This window comes from Hypomesus nipponensis, chromosome 15, assembly GCF_054491055.1.
Source record: "Hypomesus nipponensis isolate SF chromosome 15, ASM5449105v1, whole genome shotgun sequence".
Lineage (NCBI taxonomy): Eukaryota > Metazoa > Chordata > Actinopteri > Osmeriformes > Osmeridae > Hypomesus > Hypomesus nipponensis.
The window spans coordinates 4,140,001-4,161,668 of record NC_140375.1 but is presented as its reverse complement, the minus strand read 5'-3'; the positions used below and the strand labels follow the sequence as shown (position 1 = coordinate 4,161,668).

Below are 21,668 nucleotides of genomic sequence, written 5' to 3'. Positions count from 1 at the left end.
AAGGAGGGGGGAGGGGGGGGGGCGGTTGCAATTCAAATAATGGATTCTTAATAGATTCCAGAAACACAGTGGAGTGTGAAGAGCTAATTGCAGAGAACCCAGAGAACCCCACGTCGAGGTTTCTGTCATTACAAAGGAGGGGGTCTGGGGGAGGGGGGGGGCGGGGGGGCAGCTCTGCTTTTTTCTTTCTCTCTTCTGTGTGTTCCTGTTCCTGCTCTGTGTGCGTCTCATTTATTATTTTTCTCTATCTATCCATCTCTTTCTCTCTCTCTCTCTCTCTCTCTCTCTCTCTCTCTCTCTCTCTCTGTGTTCCTCTTTTAGCTATCCTCGCCAGTCACTTGCATCATTCTACCCCCTGCTTTTCCCATCTGTGCCTCTCTCTCGCGCTCGCGCTTTCTCTAATCTATCTCCTCCTCCCCTTTCCTTTATCTCTGTCTCCCCCTCCTTCTTGTGTGCTCTTCTCCTTCCTTCCTTTTCTGTTCCCTCCTTGCCTCCTTCTCCTTTCTGTTCATCCACTTAACCCCCCCCCCCCCCCCCCCATCTTACCCATCTCTTTCTCTGTCCCTCCCTCTTGTTCTGGTGAGTGGTCTGATAGGTGATAAGTGACCTGGCCTGTGCACTGTCTCTGGTTTGGCAAGCCTGTGTGTGTGTGTGTGTGTGTGGCAGACTGATGGGTGTGAATGGTCTTATCTACCACAGGAGGTGGACAGATAGGCTGGCTTGGCTTTTCCGTCAGGAGACATTAAACCAGTTTGTCTGTCTAAGCAGCCGGGGCCAGAAGCAGCACTTGAACAGGCCGGTAAGGCTCTCTCACACACACACACACGCACAGAGGACGACGCACAAACCCACGGACACAAGCTCACACTGGCGTAAACACCCACACACGGGCAAACATGTACTATACTGAGGAAAACACACGAAACAAGTTTGTCTTCCACGTGTAGCACTGCCACCTTCACATTTAGCACACACACACACACAGTGTAACAGGCGTGAGGAAGGGGGGGTAGAGAGCAGCCTAAGGCGTGGGGCTCGGCCCAGCAGATAGGATATCACTCTCTAACCCCAAACACATTTGGAGCTGACACCATGATTAATGAGCCCAGCTCCTTGGACTGGGGGGGGGTGAGGGGAGCGAGGGGGTGGGGGAGCGAGGGCTTTTTCTGGACACATTAGCCCGTTGGTGCCCGACCTGTTCCATCTGGCCGCTGATCCACCTGGGGATTCCCAGGATGGCGTGGTCCGGACGCCACTGATCAGCCCCCCCCCCCCTCCCTCCGGCTCGGCCCTCTGGGCAGCGGGGGGTGAGGGTGACCACGCCCCCCCCCCTCCCCCCTCCCCATGCCTGTCTCCATGCCTGTCTCCACCTCCAACTTCAAAGTCACCCAAAACCACAAACCTGGTTTGGCGTGATTTATTGGCGTGATTTGGGGAAATAGCTTTTTTTTTTCCCTATGCATGTCCTGCCTGTTATGTTGTGCTGTTTGAACTGACTGAAGCTGGCTTCTGAGGAGTATGCTATGAGAGGTCAGGGTACAGGGGTTTCAGTCAGAAATCTTTCAGTCAAAGGCCTACTTACATTTGGTGACCACGCCCTCCAGGTGAATGATGTTGGGATGGTCAAACTGGCCCATGATTGACGCCTCAGACAGGAAGTCCCGCCTCTGCTTGTCAGTGTAGCCTGCCTTCAGGGTCTTGATGGCCACACAGATCTCTCTCTTGCCAGGCATCTTCAGACGGCCGCTGCACACCTCACCAAACTCACCTGGCATCCCACACACACACACTCACGTTAATACAGGCTACAGAACTCAGCACATTGCCACGTGGATTAAATTAACACACAGACGTACTTGGTTAAGCCAAATCCAAATGTTCAGCAATTAAATATCGATGACACACGGTCACCAAAGCGCGGGGATGGGCGCATTCTAATTATTGATCGACCTTCTCTAATCCTAAATCCTCCTCTTCCTCAGCAGAGCAGAAAGAGAGGGGGAAATGGATATTGATTGTCCTTTTATTATTTTGTCATGGATGACTTTTTTTTCCCCTCCCTCTGGAGGAATCACAGAGAAATGGGCGTGAAAAGCGAGCAGGCGCCTTCTGGTCATCCCCGTGTCTTCAACTGACCACATGTTGCCCCATGTCATTGAGCAGAAACAGCTGTCAAACATCTCACTAAAAACAGGCTCAGACACACCGAAACATACACAGAGAACAACAGTACGGAAAATGCACGTCAACGTTTTTCTTTCTCCTTGTCGTGGCTCACCGATGCCGATGACTTTCTCGATCTTGATGCAGGATGCATCGATCTCTTTGGCAAACTCGCGGACAGCCTGGTTGGGGTCCTCGTACGTAAAGGGGTCAACGTATATCCTCGCCCCTGAGGGGTAGGGGAAAAAAAGATGGGGGAGGGAGGAAAAAAATGAAGGTTCATTCATTCTGACGAGCACGCTCCATCGGCTGTGTGTATTCACCATGCCGCGGGCTACACAGCGCTACCCCTCCTCTCCTCCCCTGTACAGCATCCTCTCGTCATCATCCACCGCATCTAGCTCATGCCATCCAGTACCTCTCTCTGTACTGGCGTGAGCTTTGCTTCGGGGTTATGTCATCGAAGCAAAACGTTTGGCGTGAGAGTCAAGACGCAAAAGGTTTCTTCGCCGTCTCTCGTTAGCTTCGTGCAACGATATTGTTGGGGTGGGAAGGGTGCAATGTTGGGGAACGAGCGAGGGTTGTGTGGGGAGATTGCGAGTGGTCTGTACCTTGGTGCAGGTGTTTCTCTTCATCGGCATCCTGCTTGGCCTTGCTGTACTTACTCCTTCTGGGGACAAAAACAAGATGGCGGAGGTGGTCAGGACGGTGGTCTGCTCACGCTGGGCGGATAACTGGTGCCTGGGCACCAGATGTGCGGTTTATTGTTCTCTCTCTGTCTCTCCCGTTTGATCTTTCCTGCCCTCTCATCTTTCTGTCAGTCCCCTTTCCTCCTTCCGTCTCACTCCGTCTTTCACTACCTCCATCTTTCTCCACGGCCTCTATCCTCTGCTCTCGCTCTCTCTTCCCCTCTCATCCTGTGAGTGTACAAAGCCCACAACAGGAGAGGGGAGACACAATGACACTGACCGTCAATGCATTTTGACTCAAAGCCAACCACCTGCTTGGCTGCAGTAGGAGCAATCAAACCTCCCACCTCCTCCCCCGTGCCCCCCCCCCCCCCCCGTGCCCCCCCCCCGACGCACACACACACACACGACCCTCCTCGCCACACACACACACTCACAATTCTGACTTCCTCCCTCCATTCACCAGAAAGCAAACACACACACACACACACACACACACATGAACACACTCAACTCGCATCGAACTACCTTCTGCACACACGAAAATACTGCTTTCCATATAGAAAGGTACAGTGTCTCACTCACACACACACACACACACACACACACACGTGTCAGCAGGACCGTGGTTAAACCTCGAGGTTAGGGAGCCCCATCTGCATGTAATCCCATCTGTGTGTCACTGCTTTGTCCTCCTGGCTGGTTAACACACCCTCTGATTGGGTCACTGCAAACCCACCTGCTGCCTTTCTCTCTCTCTCTCTCTCTCTTCCTCTCTCCCCTCCCTTCTCTCTTTCTCCCTTCCATCACTTTCTCCATGTCCCTGGTTCCTTTCCCTTTGCAAAGCCTCCCTTCATTTCTCTCTCGCGGTCTCTCTTTCTGCCCCTCTATCGCTTTCATTCTATTCATGCTGCTCACTGATACGCCTTGCGCTCGGCAGAGAAAATAACCACTTCCTGAGATTATGGCCACAAGGAGAGAGAGATAGGAGGATGGAGGGTGGAGGAGGAGGGATGGGGTGAGGGAGAGGAGCGAGGGGTCGCTGATTGCATCTCTTCAGCTGTCTCACCGTCAATCATGTCTCCTGTGTGGCACCATCGCTCAGCCGTGTGTGTGTGTGTGTATGTGTGTGTGCGTGTGTGTGAGAGAGGGAGAGAGACAACGTGTGCCACTTTTTAATCCTACCTCGACAGCTACCAAGCAAGACGTTCCCATCACAAGGGAAAGAGGCAGAGAGAGAGAGACAGAGAGAGACAGAGTATGAGAGAGAGAGAGAGAGAGAGAGAGAGAGAGAAGATGTGAGTCTCACCTTCTGCTGATGACAAAGGCACTGATGAGGATGATGAGGAGAACCACACTGCCAACCACAGAGACCAGTAAGACAGTGGAGTTGGTCCCATCACCTATTATAGGAGCTGGAACTGAGAGAGAGAGAGAGAGAGAGAGAGAGAGAGAGAGAGACAGAGAGAGAGAGAGAGAGAGAGAGAGAGAGAGAGAGAGAGAGGGGGGGGGGTGAAAGACAAAGACCCATGTCAATATATTTAAGCTCGATTAACGCTACCTAGCCCACATGAAAACAACAATCCCATTCCTGTTTCAATTTGACCTCCCACTCTCCCTCTCCCTCTCCCTCTCCCTCTCCCTCTCCCTCTCCCTCTCCCTCTCCCTCTCCCTCTCCCTCTCCCTCTCCCTCTCTCTCTCTCTCTCTCTCTCTCTCTCTCTCTCTCTCTCTCTCTCTCTCTCTCTCTCTCTCTCTCTCTCTCTCTCTCATCTCTCTGTGTGGCCCGTTAGGGTTTGTCTTCATTCCCCATCCTCCATTTTATGAGTCGCCATAAAACTCTTGTGTTTGTCCCGGCTTCGGCAGTAGACAATGGCAGGCCGTTCCGCTGCGTGCTTGACCGTGTCATTGTCATGCGCTGCTGTCTCTGTCACAAAGGGGACACCTGCGCCATGGAGCCTGACTAACACCACACCGCAGAACTACTTTATGATCGGCCCTATCAGATGACAGAATCTGTCGTTAAAGGATGAGCTTTTCTTATGTGAGGCGACAATTCAAATGTGTCAGTGAAATAAAAGTGTAACGATTTAGAGTTTTTTTGATGCCACTCGCCACGTGGAAGGTTCATTCGGATATCGCATGTCATCTTTCGTGGCTACCATCAAATTGTTGAAGTGACTTTGGTCTGAAAGGACAGTGGCTCCGCCTGGTAATGTCGTCAGAGCTGGGCTGCGTGGCGTGTACTCACCAGAGCTGGGCTGCGTGGCGTGTACTCACCAGAGCTGGGCTGCGTGGCGTGTACTCACCAGAGCTGGGCTGCGTGGCGTGTACTCACCGGAGTTGGTCATGAACTCAAACGGGGCGCTGAAGTCTCCGTAGCCGGCAGCGGTGCGAGCGCGCACGTGGAACACGTACGAGGTGAGCGGGGTCAGACCCTTGATATCAGCGTTTCTGGAGGAGGTCTTGATGATGCGATAGCTCCTCTCATTCTGGTCCTGGGAGGACACAGAGAGAGAGAAAGAGCGAGACAGAGAGAGAGAGACAGAGAGAGAGAGAGAGACAGAGACAGAGAGAGAGACAGAGAGAGAGAGAGAGAGAGAGAGAGAGAGAGAGAGAGAGAGAGAGAGAGAGAGAGAGAGAGAGAGAGAGAGAGAGAGAGAGAGACAGAGAGAGAGAGAGAGAGAGAGAGAGAGAGAGAGAGAGAGAGAGAGAGAGAGAGAGAGAGAGAGCTCAAATGTTTTTGTCCTGCCATGCGCATAGCCATATTTCCTTCCAAAAAACTATTCATCTCGTCAAATGTGATGCATCAGTCAAAGGACACCTCGAAAACTAGATTTGTTAACAGAAAAACTAAATTACCCACAACACCCCTCACCTTCTCGTAGTATTTGACCTCATATTCCAGGATGACCCCATTGGCTCTCTCTGGTTGCTGCCAAGCCAGGGAGATGGTGTGTCTGGTTATGTCCTTTGCCTGGATGGAGTTGACTGGAGAAGGAGCTGGTGGGGACAAACGGGAAGAAAAGGAGATGTTAGTGTTGTTCTGGCGTCACCGTGTTCTTATTGGTCTTGAGAGCTCATGAGTCAGTTTTGTTTCTTGCCTAAACACCCCCCCCCCCCCCTTTTGCACCTTCTGAGAATGTCAAACAGCGCAAATAGTCTTGAGGCAGTCAACATGGTTTGTTTGCAAGACTTCGCTTTCATGCTTTAGGCTTCCCCTTAACCAGAGTATTAACCAGTGGTTGTGGTCCATCTGCAATACACAGGCTAACACTGGGTTCAAACAAAGGTTTCCAGAGACTCCAGCTTGTCTTATAGCAATCAATTCAACCAAACCTCATCTTCTCCCTAAAGCTAGCTGTACCATTGGATCCACTCAACTCTGCAACCTTAGCACTAGCCATTGAGTAACGGATGCAGATTTCCCACATTTTCTACTGTGGGAAAGTCTACGCTGGTAATGACATCATGCCGGTCAACTCGGGGAGCTCGTTCGTTGTTTATTTTATTTATTTATTTTTACTTCCAGGGACCCAATCAATTCGTTTTCATTCAAGTCAAACAGGGTGATGTTATCTTAAGTCCCTTCTACAGCCTCCGATAATGAGGCCATATTTCAAGCAGCTGCACTTTATCTGCGCTCCCCTTTAGCATGTAAAGGTTAAAACCCAGATAGCGTCTAAACACTCGCCTCCCTCCTGCGACGGTGTCACCGTGGCACAAATCAAACCGCTATCGCTGTGACAACACAGGAATGAAGTCAGGTACACACGAGACACGACAGAGACTCGGTATATTCAAATTGAAATCCGGGGGAGCAGAAAAGCACCGTGGGTAATTGTGCACCACTGCGACTCAATGAAAACGTGGGGGGGGGCTACTGACACAGGAAGAACCATCCGACCACACAGACTCATTCAAACTGCTTGGACGTGCTCAGAGCAACCAGGTACAGCTGGACAGGAGAGTTCAAAGACATCATCAGACACACCCCTCCCTCCCCCCCCCCCCCTCTCCCCTTTCCTGCCTCTCGCCTCGCAAACGCCCTCAAATTAAACCCCTCGTAAAGCTTAAACTACCATTAACACTGCCTCCTTACACACACACACACACACACAGTGTTACTCTCAGATATCTCATCCGCACACCCTTCACTGTAAAAACACAGACAAAAAAAAACGATTTCACGTATATTTTGGCAACATCCTTTCATTGCAGTGTCTGCCTTTCAAAGTGCACAGGAATATGAGTAGGCCGTTGAACCCTGACCCCTGCTACTGTAACCCCACACACGCTATAGGCTACCTACTGCCTTTTAAAAAATTACTGGCCAATGATTAATGAGGATACCGGGACCCCCGATTATGATTGGATTGTGTATGACACTATATACATTCTATTCCCTGTGAGCCAGGACTCCAGGGAGGCTAGCGCTCATGCTAACGCTAACAAAACCAGGCTTTTAGTGAGGGATTGAGTTCAAACAGGCCTGGAGTCCAAGCACCGCCAATGGATTACGTTTCAGTGGGGTGAGACGGCAGAGTGGGTTGGTGATCGGAGGAGGAGGAGGAGGAGGGGGGTTTGGAGGGGTGGTTTGGGAAAAGGGCGGGCGGGGGGGGGGGGGGTCTCAGACTGTTCTGAGGGTTGGGAGGTAAATAGATTTCCCAAGGTTGTGTCATCCAGCCGAGGCTAATGTGTTGCGTCTCTGTTAAACAATTAGACGGCGGCCATTTGTATCCCTCAGATCAATCTTGCTAGAGAGCGTCTGGCAGCCAGACCCAATTTGAAGGCCCCCACGGGGCTGGCCGAGGATGCTCCTGCTAGAGAGGAATCCCAGCGGCGGGTCAACGGCCCCCGGTCCCCTTTGGTAATCCACACATCCATCTTTTCTCCAAAGAAGACAGATATGGCGATTTAATCGTGTTCCGGTCTTCGAGCTGCGTTTCCCCCCCCTCCACCCCGCTAATGTGAAGTTAAAGATGAGTGATTCCGTGAGTGGCCCACACTGACGATCCAGTGAGGAGGGGTGGAGGGAGGTCAACATGAAGGACACGACGGAACGACAATCAATAGTGACCACGTTATTAGGAACGGTCGCGGATACAGTCACACGTTCAAAACACAAAAATGATTGTCTGGCACCTCTAAAGACGACTTGAAATGTGGGGCAGATCTGGGGTTCCTTACCGCCTCCTGATAGTGAGTGTGGGCTTGAACACCAGCAGAATACTAAGTGGAGACGCAATGAATATTCACATCTCATTTTGGAATAATGTGCAGCAAAAAAGTATTTCAGAGCCTTGCAACACACACACACACACAGACGCCCTGACAAACGCATATGAACGCTTACACACATACCTACACACACACACACACACACACACACAAAGAAACTCATTATACAACAGACAGATGGAAATACACGCCGGGTTAAAAAAACAAATCTACACCTACTCACAGTATCTCACACAGACAGAAAAACTCAATCACACTGTACCTATCCATGTATAAGCCCCACAACTAGGCAAAAACAAGACTGATTCTGGCTAGAGTTTCAGCTCCCTCCGGAAAGGGAGTCTGTGGGTGACATTTTCAGTTTGTGAGGTTTTGTCCCAGTGTGACAGAGTTTGTTGAGTGAGTGAGTGAGTTTGTCTTTGGAAACATGTTCGTTTAGAGGTATTTCCACTCTCCAGGACCAGCTGTGGTTGGACCGAGTGGTTGAGAGAGTATGCGGTCGATTATAGTTTGACATTAAAGAGACACAGGCCGCGGAGCACATGTGGTTGCCAGATTGGAGTCTGGTTGCCAGATTGGAGTCACTTGATTTGCTGCCGCCAAGGAAAAATCGGCGAAGTGGGAGCCATTTTTCAGGGCGTAGAGAAAATGCTTTCCCATAAGAGATCCCCCTATAAAGAGTGCTTCCCTTCCACACACCTACACACGCATGTTCAATCCGACATAGACATGAAAACACACACACACACACAATGACAGACATGCACACACACACACACACACACACTCACTCACTTGCCATGAGCAGCCAAATAGCACATTGAGATGTTCACACACACTATCTCTTTCTCCATTCTGACACACACACACAGAGATCAATTCCCCCAAAAGTTAAATACCATAACCGGCAGCCCCCCACGCATCCACCCCCCCCCCTCCCCTCCTCACCTCCACCCCCTCCACCGCTGTCCCCTTCCTCAACCAGAGGGGTGAAGAGGTTACACCCTCTCTGATTTACGAGGGGGGGGGGGGGGGCAAGGGTGGGAGTGGAAGTGGGTGGTGTTGGACTGTTCATGGTGAGACCTCCTTCTCTGCTCCTTCTCTCCTAGAAACCTGAGCGTTGATCAAGGGCGGTGGCCCTAGTGGTTTTCCACGGTGCGTATTCTCATAAATCTATAATAATAAATGTGTAATCCACTGTGTCTGGGGGGGGGGGGGGGGGGGGGCACGGAGAGGGACAGACACAGATGACTGTCTGGATTACAGAGGGTGAAACCAGAGCTTCCCAAACTTCTACTGAGTATTAGTGGGGAGAAATCCAATCAGGCTCTGGCACTGTTCTCTTCAACGCATACACACACACACACACACACACGCACTCTCCAACTTGAATGCACACATCCATTCTTTGACATGGACATTCTCAGCCACACATTTGCAATTGCATTCACAGACACTCACACTCGCACACACACGTCTAGATGTTCCAGCTGCTGAGCACCGTCTTAATGTAACTTTGTGAACAGCGAACAGTTGTGAAACATGCATCAGTGACGAGCCAAAGGCAACATCGTTTATATCTTACTACTTCAAGATGATAACCCTAGAGCCACCTAGGGGGATGGTGTGTGTGTGCGTGTTTGTGTAGGTGTGCACATATGATGTGTGTGTGTGTGTGTGTGTGTGCCAGGACCAAGCCCATCCCTCCCATGTGTGCTTGGCAGGAGAGCACAACAGGTTCCACTGCAGCAGTCCATCCATCTCCAACCCTCCCCCACCCCCTTTCTCCCCCAGCCAAGATAAATCAAGCCATCATGTCCTTAAATAGATTCCCGGTCCGAAGCAGAAAGAGATATTCTCTCTTTCCCAGGGATGGAAATTAGTGATGAAACTAAAGACAAAAAGGCACTCTGCATGCCACCCAAGATCCCAGCTGTAAAGTCCAAGGTAAAACCATAGAGCAAGAGAGAGAGAGAGAGAGAAAGGCCACAGCCGTAAAGCACATTTGCACAACAACTGGAAACAAAATGGCCGAACGACAAAACAATGGAAGGCTTTCAACACCCCACCAGACAATAAGAGCGCTTCTCTGGCTTTCATCATCCACTCCAGCAGAACAATAAACGAGGCAAGGTAGAATGCGCACACACACACACACACAAAGTCGATGCATGTCCACGCTCACCCACACTCTCCTGCACAGTCCTCTCCAGAAGGCCTTTTTAATGAAGGTTTCTATTTTGAGAGATCAATGTTTTCCAATTAATTCATTTGATGATGACAATTATCTCCCATGCATAATCTATGCAACTGATCAATGCATCTCACCAATAGTACAACAACAACAAAACTCCCCCCCCCCTCCCCCACTCCCCCCCTCCCTCCCTCCCTCCCTCCCTCCCTCCCTCCCTCCCTCCCTCCCTCCCTCCCTCCCTCCCTCCCTCCCTCCCTCCCTCCCTCCCTCCCTCCCTCCCTCCCTCCCTCGCTCCCCCCCTGTCCACTCACCGGCCTGGTTAGTGGTGACCGTCACCGACACGGCCTGCTCCGGCCCGGGGCTCTGGGGGGACACCCCGTTGACGGCCCAGATCTCGAAGGTGTAGTTGGTGTGGGCCTGCAGGTCGTTGATGGACACGCGCGTCCCCTTCAGGCTCAGCTGCTGGGGGCTGAAGTGGACGCCGTTGCCGCAGGGCTGGCAGCGCGTGCCCTCGGGCCCGCAGCGCTTGCACACCACGTTGTAGCTCAGGTCCAGGCGGCCGCCCGACGACTGTGGGGAGCTCCACTCCAGGTTGACCGAGGTCTCGTTGACGTTGGAGATGAGGTGCAGCGGTGCCGACGGGGGTCCTGGGGGAGCAGGGGGGAGGAGGGGGTTAACGGGGGAGTTCAGGGGGGAGGAGGGGGGGGGGGGGGGGGAGGGGGGGGAGGGGGGGAGGAGGGGGTTAACGGGGGAGTTCAGGGTGGAGGGGGGAGGAGGGGGAGGGGAAGGGGGGGAGGAGGGGGTTAACGGGGGAGTTCAAGGGGGAGGAGGGGGGAGGGGGTTAATGGGGGAGTTCAGGGGGGAGGAGGGGGGAGGGGGGAGGGGAGGGGGAGGAGGGGGTTAACGGGGGAGTTCAGGGGGGAGGGGAGAGGAGGGGGGAGGGGGGGGAGTTCAGGGGGGAGGGGGGAGGGTTATAGCAGGAGGTGAAAGGTTCATTGGGAAGATTTGCTGGTTCGTGGTCAGAGTCAACCAAGCTAGCTAACATTTAGCTCTATGATCTCATTTTGACTTATGAGTTAACTATGTACACAATGGACACATGAGACTTGGTTGAGATGTGTTAGTCAGCAAAAATGTTTTTTACTAATGAGCAGCTTAAATACTGCAGGCTATTTGCTCAAATAATTTGTCCCGTGGGTCCCGAAACACCTTTGTCAAATGATGCAGCCTGTCCCTTTAAGGTCCAGTCTGGGCTCCAACACACTTTTCTTCTTCTATTTGTAATTTTCTTTACAGCAAATGTGATGCTTGTTACAGTTGGGAAAGGTCCAATCTCAACTCAGTTAATTCAGGATATGAACTGATATTCAATTCCAGAAACTTTGCTTTCGCACTGTTTCCTTCCCCTTCATGCCTTGGAGCGTGGACAGGACTGGCCTGAAGCCCATGTGTGCCCGCTGGTACCGGTTGGCTTTACGGCTCTCCACTCATGACTTTGGACAAAGTGATCTTGGGCTGGTCTAATCATGCTTGTGCCTTGGTGCGTGAGGCTAACACAACCTCAAGCACTCTGCTCTGGTCGTTTAGTAGTTCCCAAGCATGTCAAATGTCGCCTCGTCTTGCCACACTCATCAACTCGAATAAACATGTGCAACTCATGATGCAATTAATATGTTACGTCGCTTTCAAACATTAGGCAATTCGTAATTTGCTTTAGCCTCTCTCTCTCTCTTTCCTGCTCTCCTATTCCTGTCTCTCTGTCCCTATCTCTCTCTCCCTCTCTCTCTCTCTCTCTCTCTCTCTCTCTCTCTCTCTCTCTCTCTCTCTCTCTCCTTGACTAATGAAGCGCACACACAGGCAGAAGAGTCGGTGCTGGGGGTAAAATATGAAAGCCAGTCGGTCCACAGACGAATCATTTCACAACGGAAATTAATTATCAGTGTTATTTTTAGAGGAGCAAAGTGGCAATGAGGGATGACACACAGACACATAGGAGGGGGCTGTGTGCATGTCTGCTCATGTGAGGGAGAGCGCGGGTGTGTTTGCCTTCATATGTGTAAGATGACTGCTGCTAATCTGTAGGTGTGAGTGCGCGCACACACACACACACGCACACAAGCACACAAGCTAGACCTGTAGGTGTGAGTGTATGTCTGTAGATGCGATTACAGCTCACAATCACACTGGGGTGTGTGTTGTGTATGTGTGTACGTGTGTGTGGTCAGTCTCTAACAGCGCAACCATGTCAATGCCTTGTGAGAAAGAGGTGGAGAGACAGACAGACAGAGAGAGAGAGAGATAGAGAGATAGAGAGAGAGAGAGAGAGAGAGAGAGAGAGAGAGAGAGAGAGAGAGGATGGAGACAGAAGGAGAAGACAAACACCGTCTGTTCATCCAGGAAGCAGAAAGCCACTGATTAGGATGGAGGACTGGGTCTCTCCTGGGAAGGAAAGGAGAGGGAGGGGGCTGTTCTACGTAACCGAAAGAGACCTGATAGGTCCTTCATAAAATGAGTATTGTGTGTTTAGTGCGTGTGTGCGTCTGGGAGAGAGCTGATGGCGCGTGTACGAGAGAGAGGGACTGTGTGTTTGTGTGTGTGTGAAAAAGAGGTGTATTGCAGGTTAATATTAGCTTCGCCCCCTACCTTCCTGACCCCTCCCTTTAAAAAACCCATTACCAGTTCTCATTAAGCATCGTGATGAAGCACTCGCCCCCCCCCCCCCCACCCCACCCCAAACCCCCCCCACCCCACCCAACGCCCCAACACCGCTTGCCCCCTCCACTCCCTCACCCCTGCAGCCCAGTTATGGATGAGGATTCTATATTAAGGTGGCTGATGAACCATCACTATAATGGGCCTTTGTCGTGTAAGGTTCAATATCAGAGTCATCCATTCTGCTCTGTGGCTTCCTGTGCTTAGTGCCGGGCTGTTAAGCGCTTATCGTTTCTCTGCGGTGTTTCTGTCATGAAAGGAGAAGTACAAAAGGTAATATTTGTGTGAGCTGAGTTATTGTTTGTCAGAGCACAATGGTGTTTCGGGTCAATGTCTGAGCCGGGAAGATAATGCTGGGTGAGTGTGTCAGTGTGCGTGCGTGCGTGCGTGTGTGTGTGTGTGTGTAGGTTTCGGTGCGGGTGCACATCAAACAAGACAGTAAAAATATGTGAGCGTGGCTGCGTGTGTTTGTTTTGTCTCGCTGCGATTTGCTACCATGGTGAGGGATGTGGCGCTGTACAAATGTATGACTTTGGGATTGTGTAAGATACTGTTCACACAACACACACACACACACACAACACACACACACACACACACACACACACACACACACACACACACACACACACATTCCAGAAGCTCCCTCGTCTCCCACATTCCACGCAAGCTACCTTTGGCCGTACCTGTCGCTCCCAGAATTCCCCGGTCGGAGGGGGGGGAGCGTGGGAGAGAGGGAGCCATCAGCTGTGACTGACACACGGTAATTAAACCCGGGAGAGAGCGGGAGGAGGGGAAGGGGGGGGCGAGGTCTGAACCAACTCCACCACAACGTTCAGAAATCAATCTCCAGACGTCCAGACGCGTTTGTACGCCGTTCGGGGGTCCACATGCTGTTTGAGGCATGCACTCGGTCCGAGGTCCCAGTCTCCTTCTGTCCTGCGTCTCTCTCTCCTCCACTTGAGGTCTTCCTCTTGTTGTCTTCACACCCTTGCTACCTCTTCCTGTTTTGCTTTTTCTTTGGCCCTTTTTTTGTTGTTGTTGCTGGTCCATCCCGTTTTTGGAAGCCTCTCATCCATTTTTGTCCCAAAGCAGTTTCCCTCCAGTGTCCCTTGAGCCTACATTCCCCCCTCTCCCTCCCTCCCTCCCTCCCTCCCTCCCTCCCTCCCTCCCTCCCTCCCTCCCTCCCTCCCTCCCTCCCTCCCTCCCTCCCTCCCTCCCTCCCTCCCTCCCTCCCTCCCTCCCTCCCTCCCTCCCTCTCTGCCTCTCTCTCCCCTCACTCTCTCTCCCCTCACTCTCTCTCTGACAGCAGTGAGAATGTGAGACAATGAGGGTGCAGAGGCTAAATTGCCCAGAGTATGGATCCTGCTATTACCATCCAAGTGGGATTTACTCACCCTTAAGATCTGCCTCTCTCTTTCTCTTTCTCTCTTCATCCCTCCCTCCCTCCGTATCCCCTCCTCATCCCTCTTCCCGCTGACTGCCAAACCACTGCTAGGAAAACTCTGACAATCCGAAAAACACATCAAGGGTCGTCCAGGAGTTCCACACTGAGCCCCTAAACACCCCGGACCACCCCCTGTGTGTCGCTGTGTTCCAGTGCACACCGTGTGTGTGTGTGTGAGTGTGAGAGAGAGAGAGAGAGAGAGAGGTGTGTGTGTGTGTGTGAGAGAGAGAGAGAGAGAGAGAGAGACCTGTGTAGTAGAGGAAGTGTGCAGTATAAGTACGCGTGCACGCGTGTGTGCGGGCGTGTAAGAATAACTCCGATTAAGTCAATAATTGTGAGAGAGGCTCATGTAACCAAAAGTGACATACATTAGATGCCAATCCAGAGCTAAGGGTTTCTGGGGAGACGGAGGGATGGAAGGAGGGGTGGAGAAAAGGAGAGCTGAAATGCGGGTGCACGCACACGTCTGTGGAATTACAGAGCATCTCGTTTTAATCAGCAACCAGCATCAGTGGACCCCGAGAGAAGAGAGAGGGGGAAAACGTTTTCAATTACCCTCCCTGGTCTCACCCACTCGCACACACACGCGCCAATTACCAGAGATGTCGACATTTTCCCTGTCTGACCTTCAGCAGGGCAAACTAGGAAATGAGTTTAAGAGGAATGTCTTTTTTTTTTTTGGGGGGGGGGGGGGGGCTCCCTGTGTTGGTGACGCAAAGTGAGTTTTGTTGGAGCGGGGGAAGGAGAGAGAGAAATCGGAAAAACAGAATGAGAGAAAACGGCAAACGAGGGGGGTGACTGAGTGACAGGTGTAATTATGGAGGTCTAACACGTGGGAGAGAAGCAGAAGTCGGTGGAAAGAAAAGAAAGAAGGAAAGAATCCTGAGAGAGTACATAGACCGACAGACAAGGTCGAAGGTCAGAGGTCAGACAACCCTCAGACAGGGCAGAGGGCACTGGGAGGGCCTCCCTAATGTTGTCTCCCCGACATAAGACTTAGGATCAAGTTCCCCCATAACTTGAAAAGCCCTATTAAATCAAAACCTGTAGATGAGACATAAATAGCTGATCCCACTTGGAAAGCATTTCAACGTGTGTATGTGTGTGTGTGTGTGTGTAGCAGTGTTTTAGAGAGTGACAACGCAACAAACCAGATGTTGGCGTCATTAAAACCCTGCAGCCCTGTGACACGTCAACTCGTGTCCCTGGCTGAGCATGGTAAGTGCATGTGTGTGTGTGTGTGTATGTTTAAGTGTGTGTATGAGCGTTGATTCACAAAGCATAACCACAAAATCTTAGAAGGAGGAATGCAGGCAGGAAAAAGATGATTAGCCTAGAATGAGTAACCGTGTTTGTTATCACAGTGAGTTGTTGAGTCAGGTTGACTGTACTCACACACACACAGAGACACGGTGTTTGAGTCATACACATGGTGTACTGTCTAGAAAACTAATTTGTATTAGCATTGTACTCCTCCTCTCCATATTATTCTCTCTGTCCCTTCCTTTCGTTCCTCATGCCCTACCTATCCTTTTAAAACTCCCAATATTTCTTTACTTCTCTCATCACTTTCTAAGAGCAGACCTTGTTGTCTTAGTCTACAGGATCTCTGCTTTATCCCTCTCTGCCTCTGGTTCTCTCCCCCTCTCCCCCTCTCCCTCTATCCCCCTCTCCCTCTCTCTCTACCCTCCATCTCTCTCTCTCCCCTCCATTATTTTTTGTTTTGTTTTATGTCCTCATTAGCTTTCTGTCACATTGACTGATCACTAAGTTCCACCCGGAGTGAAAGCACACCTTTAAAACACCAGCAAGGTATCTGTGTGTAACTGTATGTCTCTGGGCAAGTGTCCATGTATGTGTGTGCGAGCAAGCATGCGTGTGTGTGTTTTGTGTGTGTGTGTGTGTGTGTGTGTACTGTACTTACTCGTGCAGGGCATGGACGCGGGGTCCGTCTCTGAGCGGAAGTATCCCTTGTCGCAGGCGCAGGAGGTGGAGCCCTCCCTCACAGAGTAGCTGTGGAGAGGACACTTGGAGCAGGACACGTCTGTGGCCAGGGCGCGGTAGTAGCCAATCTTACATGCTGGGAGACAACGAAAACAAACAAACACACCGAGTTAGCATGTGCGCTGTATAGCCACGGGGCTTAACAGGACCCAGAGAATCTCCCCGGGCCATTCCTGGATGAAACCCCTGGTGTCTGTCGTGGTCTTTTGTCCGTAGAAACGAGTCGGTGAGAGCTGCCCTGAAGCTTTAGACGTTATCTGCCTCCGCTGGAAAAATCCTCCGCTCTTTCTTGAATTGTAAGACTGAGGGCTCAGCGTCGAGGCACAGTGTAACCAAAGCCACTGGCATTTCAGCTTTTACCAACAAATAAATACCGCCGCATTGGTTACGTGGACTGGGTTGACAGCCTATAAGGCTAATGCGTCACACACACACACGCGCGCACACACAAACACTCTAAACTAGATTCCAACTGTATTCCGGAGGACGCAGTCCCAGCTCTAGCATGGGTGCTTCCCACTTCCCTGTGATTGACAGCTTGATTCTAAGACTCGCCTTTCGAAGAGTCGCTCTCTGCTTTATCCGTTTCTATAATGGCTGGGGAGGCCGACCAGGCCTAGCAGGGTTGGATTTCACCCCAGAGCGCTCAACCAGAGGAGGCACACAAAAGAGCCATTCTACCAGAGGTGCGCCACAGACAGCCGGGACACCGATTGGGCCAAATAGTCTGTCAATCAGTGAGGCGGCTGGGTGCTTGACATAGAGGCGGCGAATTAAATTAAGCCCCGGGGCCAAGGGCTAGTGGTTTTGAGACTGGGTGGTGTGTGTGTGTGTGGGGGGGGGGGGGGGGGGAGTATATAAGTGTGTAATTACTTAGTGTTATACTGGGGTGGATTTCACTCAATAATTTCCGGCAAGTCCTCTCTTTCTCTCACATAGTCCTAAACATGTGTTCAAAAACACATTCACCGCCATGTCCCAAAACTGCATTCAAAGGCTTGATTTGACATGCCACGCTCATAAATTCAGGGACACACACACACAGAGGTTATAAAATCAAATTCCCACATGCGCACACCACATTCTAACTCAAACCTACACACACACACACACACAGTGAGGGATTCCGACATCCAAAAGAAAACTGACATTCTTTCTACCATCCAAAGACAACACACACACACACACACACCCACTAGGAAACCCACAAACCCTACAAAGTGAGGGAACCTCCTGACTCTGAAGCACAATAATAAAGTTGGGCTCAATGCCACCAACTCTCCCTCCCCCGTTAAAGTTAGCTAGCAGATTAGCTTCTGTTAGCTGGCCGGGCTAACGCCTACCTGCTGAGCCTTTCTCTGCTTGTCCCCTCCCAGTCAATCAAGCCAAATCCCTGCCGCTCCAGTCGCTAACACTGAGCCAAGAGGGCCTCTTTGATGAAGCCCCCCAGGGGCCCGCAGCAGCTCGAGAGCCCCCTCTCCTCACAAGCCCGGGATACGGGGCCGGATTAGACCAGGAGGGGCTTTGTGTTATCTCCCTGTCTGTCCGAGGAACTCTGACCATCTTTTCACGCCCAATCGCGTTGCAGAGGCAAAACACCCGGGGAGCGGGTGAGCAGGGGAGGGGGGGGCTGGTGGGAATTGTTTGATGGGATAAATGAGCTGGGTTGTGACCACTGGTCAGAGAGAATCACGTCAGGTCCGGTAAGGTTTTGACGATGTGCGCTGACCGGGAAGCAGGCCAGGGGAGGTGAGTGGGTGGGAGGGGGTTGACCAGCTGTTTTAGACTGATGGCCCCTCGTTGAAAGCTGGGGGGAGAGTTAATTGAAGTCCCTGCTCCCGGGTCTTTGGGCCTTAGCCCCCATTCTAAAGAGAAGTCGACCGTGGCAGGAATAGTTTAACTCACACTGGGCAGGGATGATGCGTTTTAAACTCTTTGATAATTAAGCTGTCCTAGACTGACCCTAACATGCCAACCAACCCATGCCAGAATCCTTTAATTGTTTTCTTGCTTCATCAGAGGACTGAGCTGGCATGCTGCGGTATACATTCCGGATCTACAAGATTATGTTTTAAAATGCGATGTCAACATAGCGAAGTGGTTTATAATATTGACTGCCCCGGAGATAGGAACAGGCGAAGGGAAAAGAGGGTGGAATCCCAGTAAAGCCAGGGAATTTGCTTCCCATTAGGAGTGTGTGTGCATGTGTGTGTGTGTGTGTGCGAGAGTGTGTGTTTGAGAGAGACAGAGAGTAGAGACCACAGTAGTGGGTGGTCTGGACGAACAAGGCTTTAACGAAGGAATCTCCCTTAAGACTCCATGGATTTATCATTGCCGGGCCAGCCTTGAAACACACACAGACACGCACATGCAAGGACACACGCAAACTGCCATGGAAACACCCACAAATACATGTTTTTATAGAGCCTAACTGAGGAGACCTCATCACATTCTCTATATAGCCCTCGCAAATCAGATATAGTACACATCCAATCGCTGCACTCACTTCATCTTTCTCTTCCTTCAACCTCAATTTTCCTCCGTTCGTCTTCTCTAGGGCTTGCTTCTTTTTTTTTCTTTCCCATCTGTCTCCCTCCCTGCATTTTCCTCTCTCCCCTTCCTCCTCTCTTCCTCTCTCGTTCGTCCCGTCTGCCCTCCGTTCTCACACCTTCCCTCCTTCTGTTGGTGTCTCTCACTCTACATGTCCAAAACCCCGTAGCTGCCAGATCAAAGACAGACAAAGGCACTGGTGACTTACTGTTCTATTCTGGAATGGCTCAAAATGGATTCCCGTCTAGATTGGGACATCACATTCTCCCACTCCCCCCCCCCCCCCCCCCCGCCTCCCTCATCCTTTCACTCATTCAATCCTCTATTGCTTTAGTCTTCCCTTTGTCATTCTTCCTCCCCCTTCCCTCGCTTTCTGTTGTCTATGAGCTGAAGCCTGTTGGGAAGGGAAAGGGTGTGTGTGTGGGGGGGGGGGGGGGTTGTCAAAGTTAATGAGTGGTTTTGTCGTGGTGGAGGGGGGAATCTGCCGGTGCATTGGCCGCACGGCGTGAGCGGAGCGGAGAGGGGAAACTTCTGTTCAAAACAGCGCCGTCGAGGCGGACATCTGCGAAAGCACCAAAAAGCTACAATGAGCAGCTTCCACACATGCTTGCCAGCTCAGAGTTAGCTTCACCATAGCTGCTACCGACACATCAGCCAACAGAAATAGGCCTACTGCTGCCCACACTCCTGCCCACCACAACCCACCTCAAGTGACCTGCGCGCATTTGAAGACGGGCCAAACCCACTCAGCAGCCTACAACACAAAGCTTGCATCCTCTTGGGACTAGGTGCATGATGGAAAGACATTTCACAATAGAAGCCCTAAACCTAGGAATGCAGCCCACCGCACACATCACACACAATATAACTGGGCTTGCCCGGGCAGAACAATCTCTTCCTTTAAGAAGAGAAAGAATAAAGTTCTAACAATATCGTTTCCCGGCCCTTTCAAGGGAACGCTTTATTTTCTTTTGGTGTTGAAATTCAGTCGCTCTTGCTCAGTCATAACAGACAGTGAGTGCTCTTCTGCGAGGCAGTCTGAGGATTCGTCACAAAGCCTCCCTTTCAAAACAGAGCGATCGGTTTTCAGACCTCAGGGCAAGGAGAGCCTTTCCTTCTCCTCCACCTCGAGGAGCCAACACGCTCTTTTGAGCCTCCCTTTCTTTCAACCTTACCCCTCTCTTCTCTTTCTCTACCCCCCCCCCCTCCTCAGTCTCCCTCCCTATGGAGAGCGGTCAGCCGTTGCCCAGGTGGCAGCTATAGCGAGGCTACACCGAACACCAAAGCATTGCTATTCCAGGGGAGTCCTGTTTACAACCTCCCGGTCGCCAATTGAATAAAAAGACCTTTCAGAAAATTGATACAGGCCCTTCTCCACATATACCCAACCCCAGTTAAAATGCACATTCCCATCCACACACCTGAGACGTTAGCCGTTAACGAGCGCTAACATCATGCTAACTATTAGCATCTGTCATTGGAACAGCAGGAGAGTGGAACAGGTTAAGTCATTAATTCTGTCGTTGGGGGTTATTAATTTCCTCCGGCCCTGACGGTGACATGCAGCCACACGGCCACCGAAACCTTTCAGGGTGATGGATGAGGGACACACGGCCACCGAAACCGATCACTATGATTGATGACGAACACTCGCCACACGTCTTAACCTTGACCTGGTGGGAACAGGGGCTCAGGAGTGCAAACATGGCTAACAATGCTAACCAAACAAATATAATGATGACATTGGGGTTGACATTAGAACTAGCGCTAATTAGCCTGAGAACAAAGCCAACAAGGCTAACATCTCGAACAATGGAAGTGAAGTGTGGTTAAATCTAGCCAGCGTGCTACGTGTGCCAGGGTGCCCCTGTACAGTGCCAGAAGTCTGTCTGTCAGTGCCAAATGATTTATAACTGTATTTCCAGGAGTAGCCATCCATCAACTGAGTGCCACCCAAGATGCTAACCTAATTAAAATGTCTACCTGACACTCGCAAGCACGCCAAGCACCAGATGAGGAAAAATCTGAGGTAGTAAGAGAAAATAAAAAAAGGAATATTACAAAATGAATCCTCCCTTACAATAACTCATTTGACAAGCAGCATTGGAGCTCCTTTTAAAAAGGTCAGGTGTAGCTAGCAGCAGAGAACCCTAACAAGGTTTTCAAAGCACCAGAGAGGCAACTAATGTTATTATTTGGATTTCATAACTAAAATTTTGAATTGATTGTTTGAGGACTTCCTGCAGCCCATGTTCTCAACATTGTTATTGACACGTACGCCCAGACTTCTCTCCACCCTAACTCCCTCCACACACACACACCATCCACAACAGTCCTCCACCCTGTACATAGTGCAAGTTGGACTACAGAGTACAAGGGCTTGCTAGCACAATGGCTATATCGGAGGAATCTAACAAATTACACCCAATCTCTATAGCCGAACGGTCAGGTCCACCCTGTTCAAATGGGCACAGGGGGTGGAGGGGACTTCTGGGAAAGAACCACAGAGGAAAAGGAAGAGGGAGAGAAAGAAAATTAAGAAAGAGAGAGGGAGACGGCGCAAGAAAAGAGACCAAACAGTAAGCGAGAGACATGCAGGGATGGAGAGACAGAAAGATGGGCGGCGCTGGACAGATCCATCTTTGTGTGGAGGGACAGTGTTCGAGCTGG

The 21,668-nt window shown here is 51.1% G+C and overlaps 1 protein-coding gene across 2 annotated transcripts in view; it reads right to left on the bottom strand.

Moving 5' to 3' along the window:
* Positions 1-21,668, bottom strand: part of LOC146257094 (ephrin type-A receptor 4) — a 44,325-nt gene that overhangs the window by 9,285 nt on the left and 13,372 nt on the right. Inside the window, exons 4-11 of one of the 2 annotated variants that reach the window (XM_084673551.1) lie at positions 16,369-16,524; positions 10,597-10,932; positions 5,729-5,853; positions 5,189-5,348; positions 4,162-4,273; positions 2,775-2,833; positions 2,279-2,392; positions 1,583-1,768 (exon numbers count right to left, since the gene is read on the bottom strand). In XM_084673551.1, coding sequence (XP_084529677.1) covers positions 1,583-1,768; positions 2,279-2,392; positions 2,775-2,833; positions 4,162-4,273; positions 5,189-5,348; positions 5,729-5,853; positions 10,597-10,932; positions 16,369-16,524 — 1,248 coding nt within the window. The remainder of the gene's footprint in view (positions 1-1,582; positions 1,769-2,278; positions 2,393-2,774; positions 2,834-4,161; positions 4,274-5,188; positions 5,349-5,728; positions 5,854-10,596; positions 10,933-16,368; positions 16,525-21,668) is intronic. The other variant, XM_084673552.1, reaches the window with a different exon arrangement.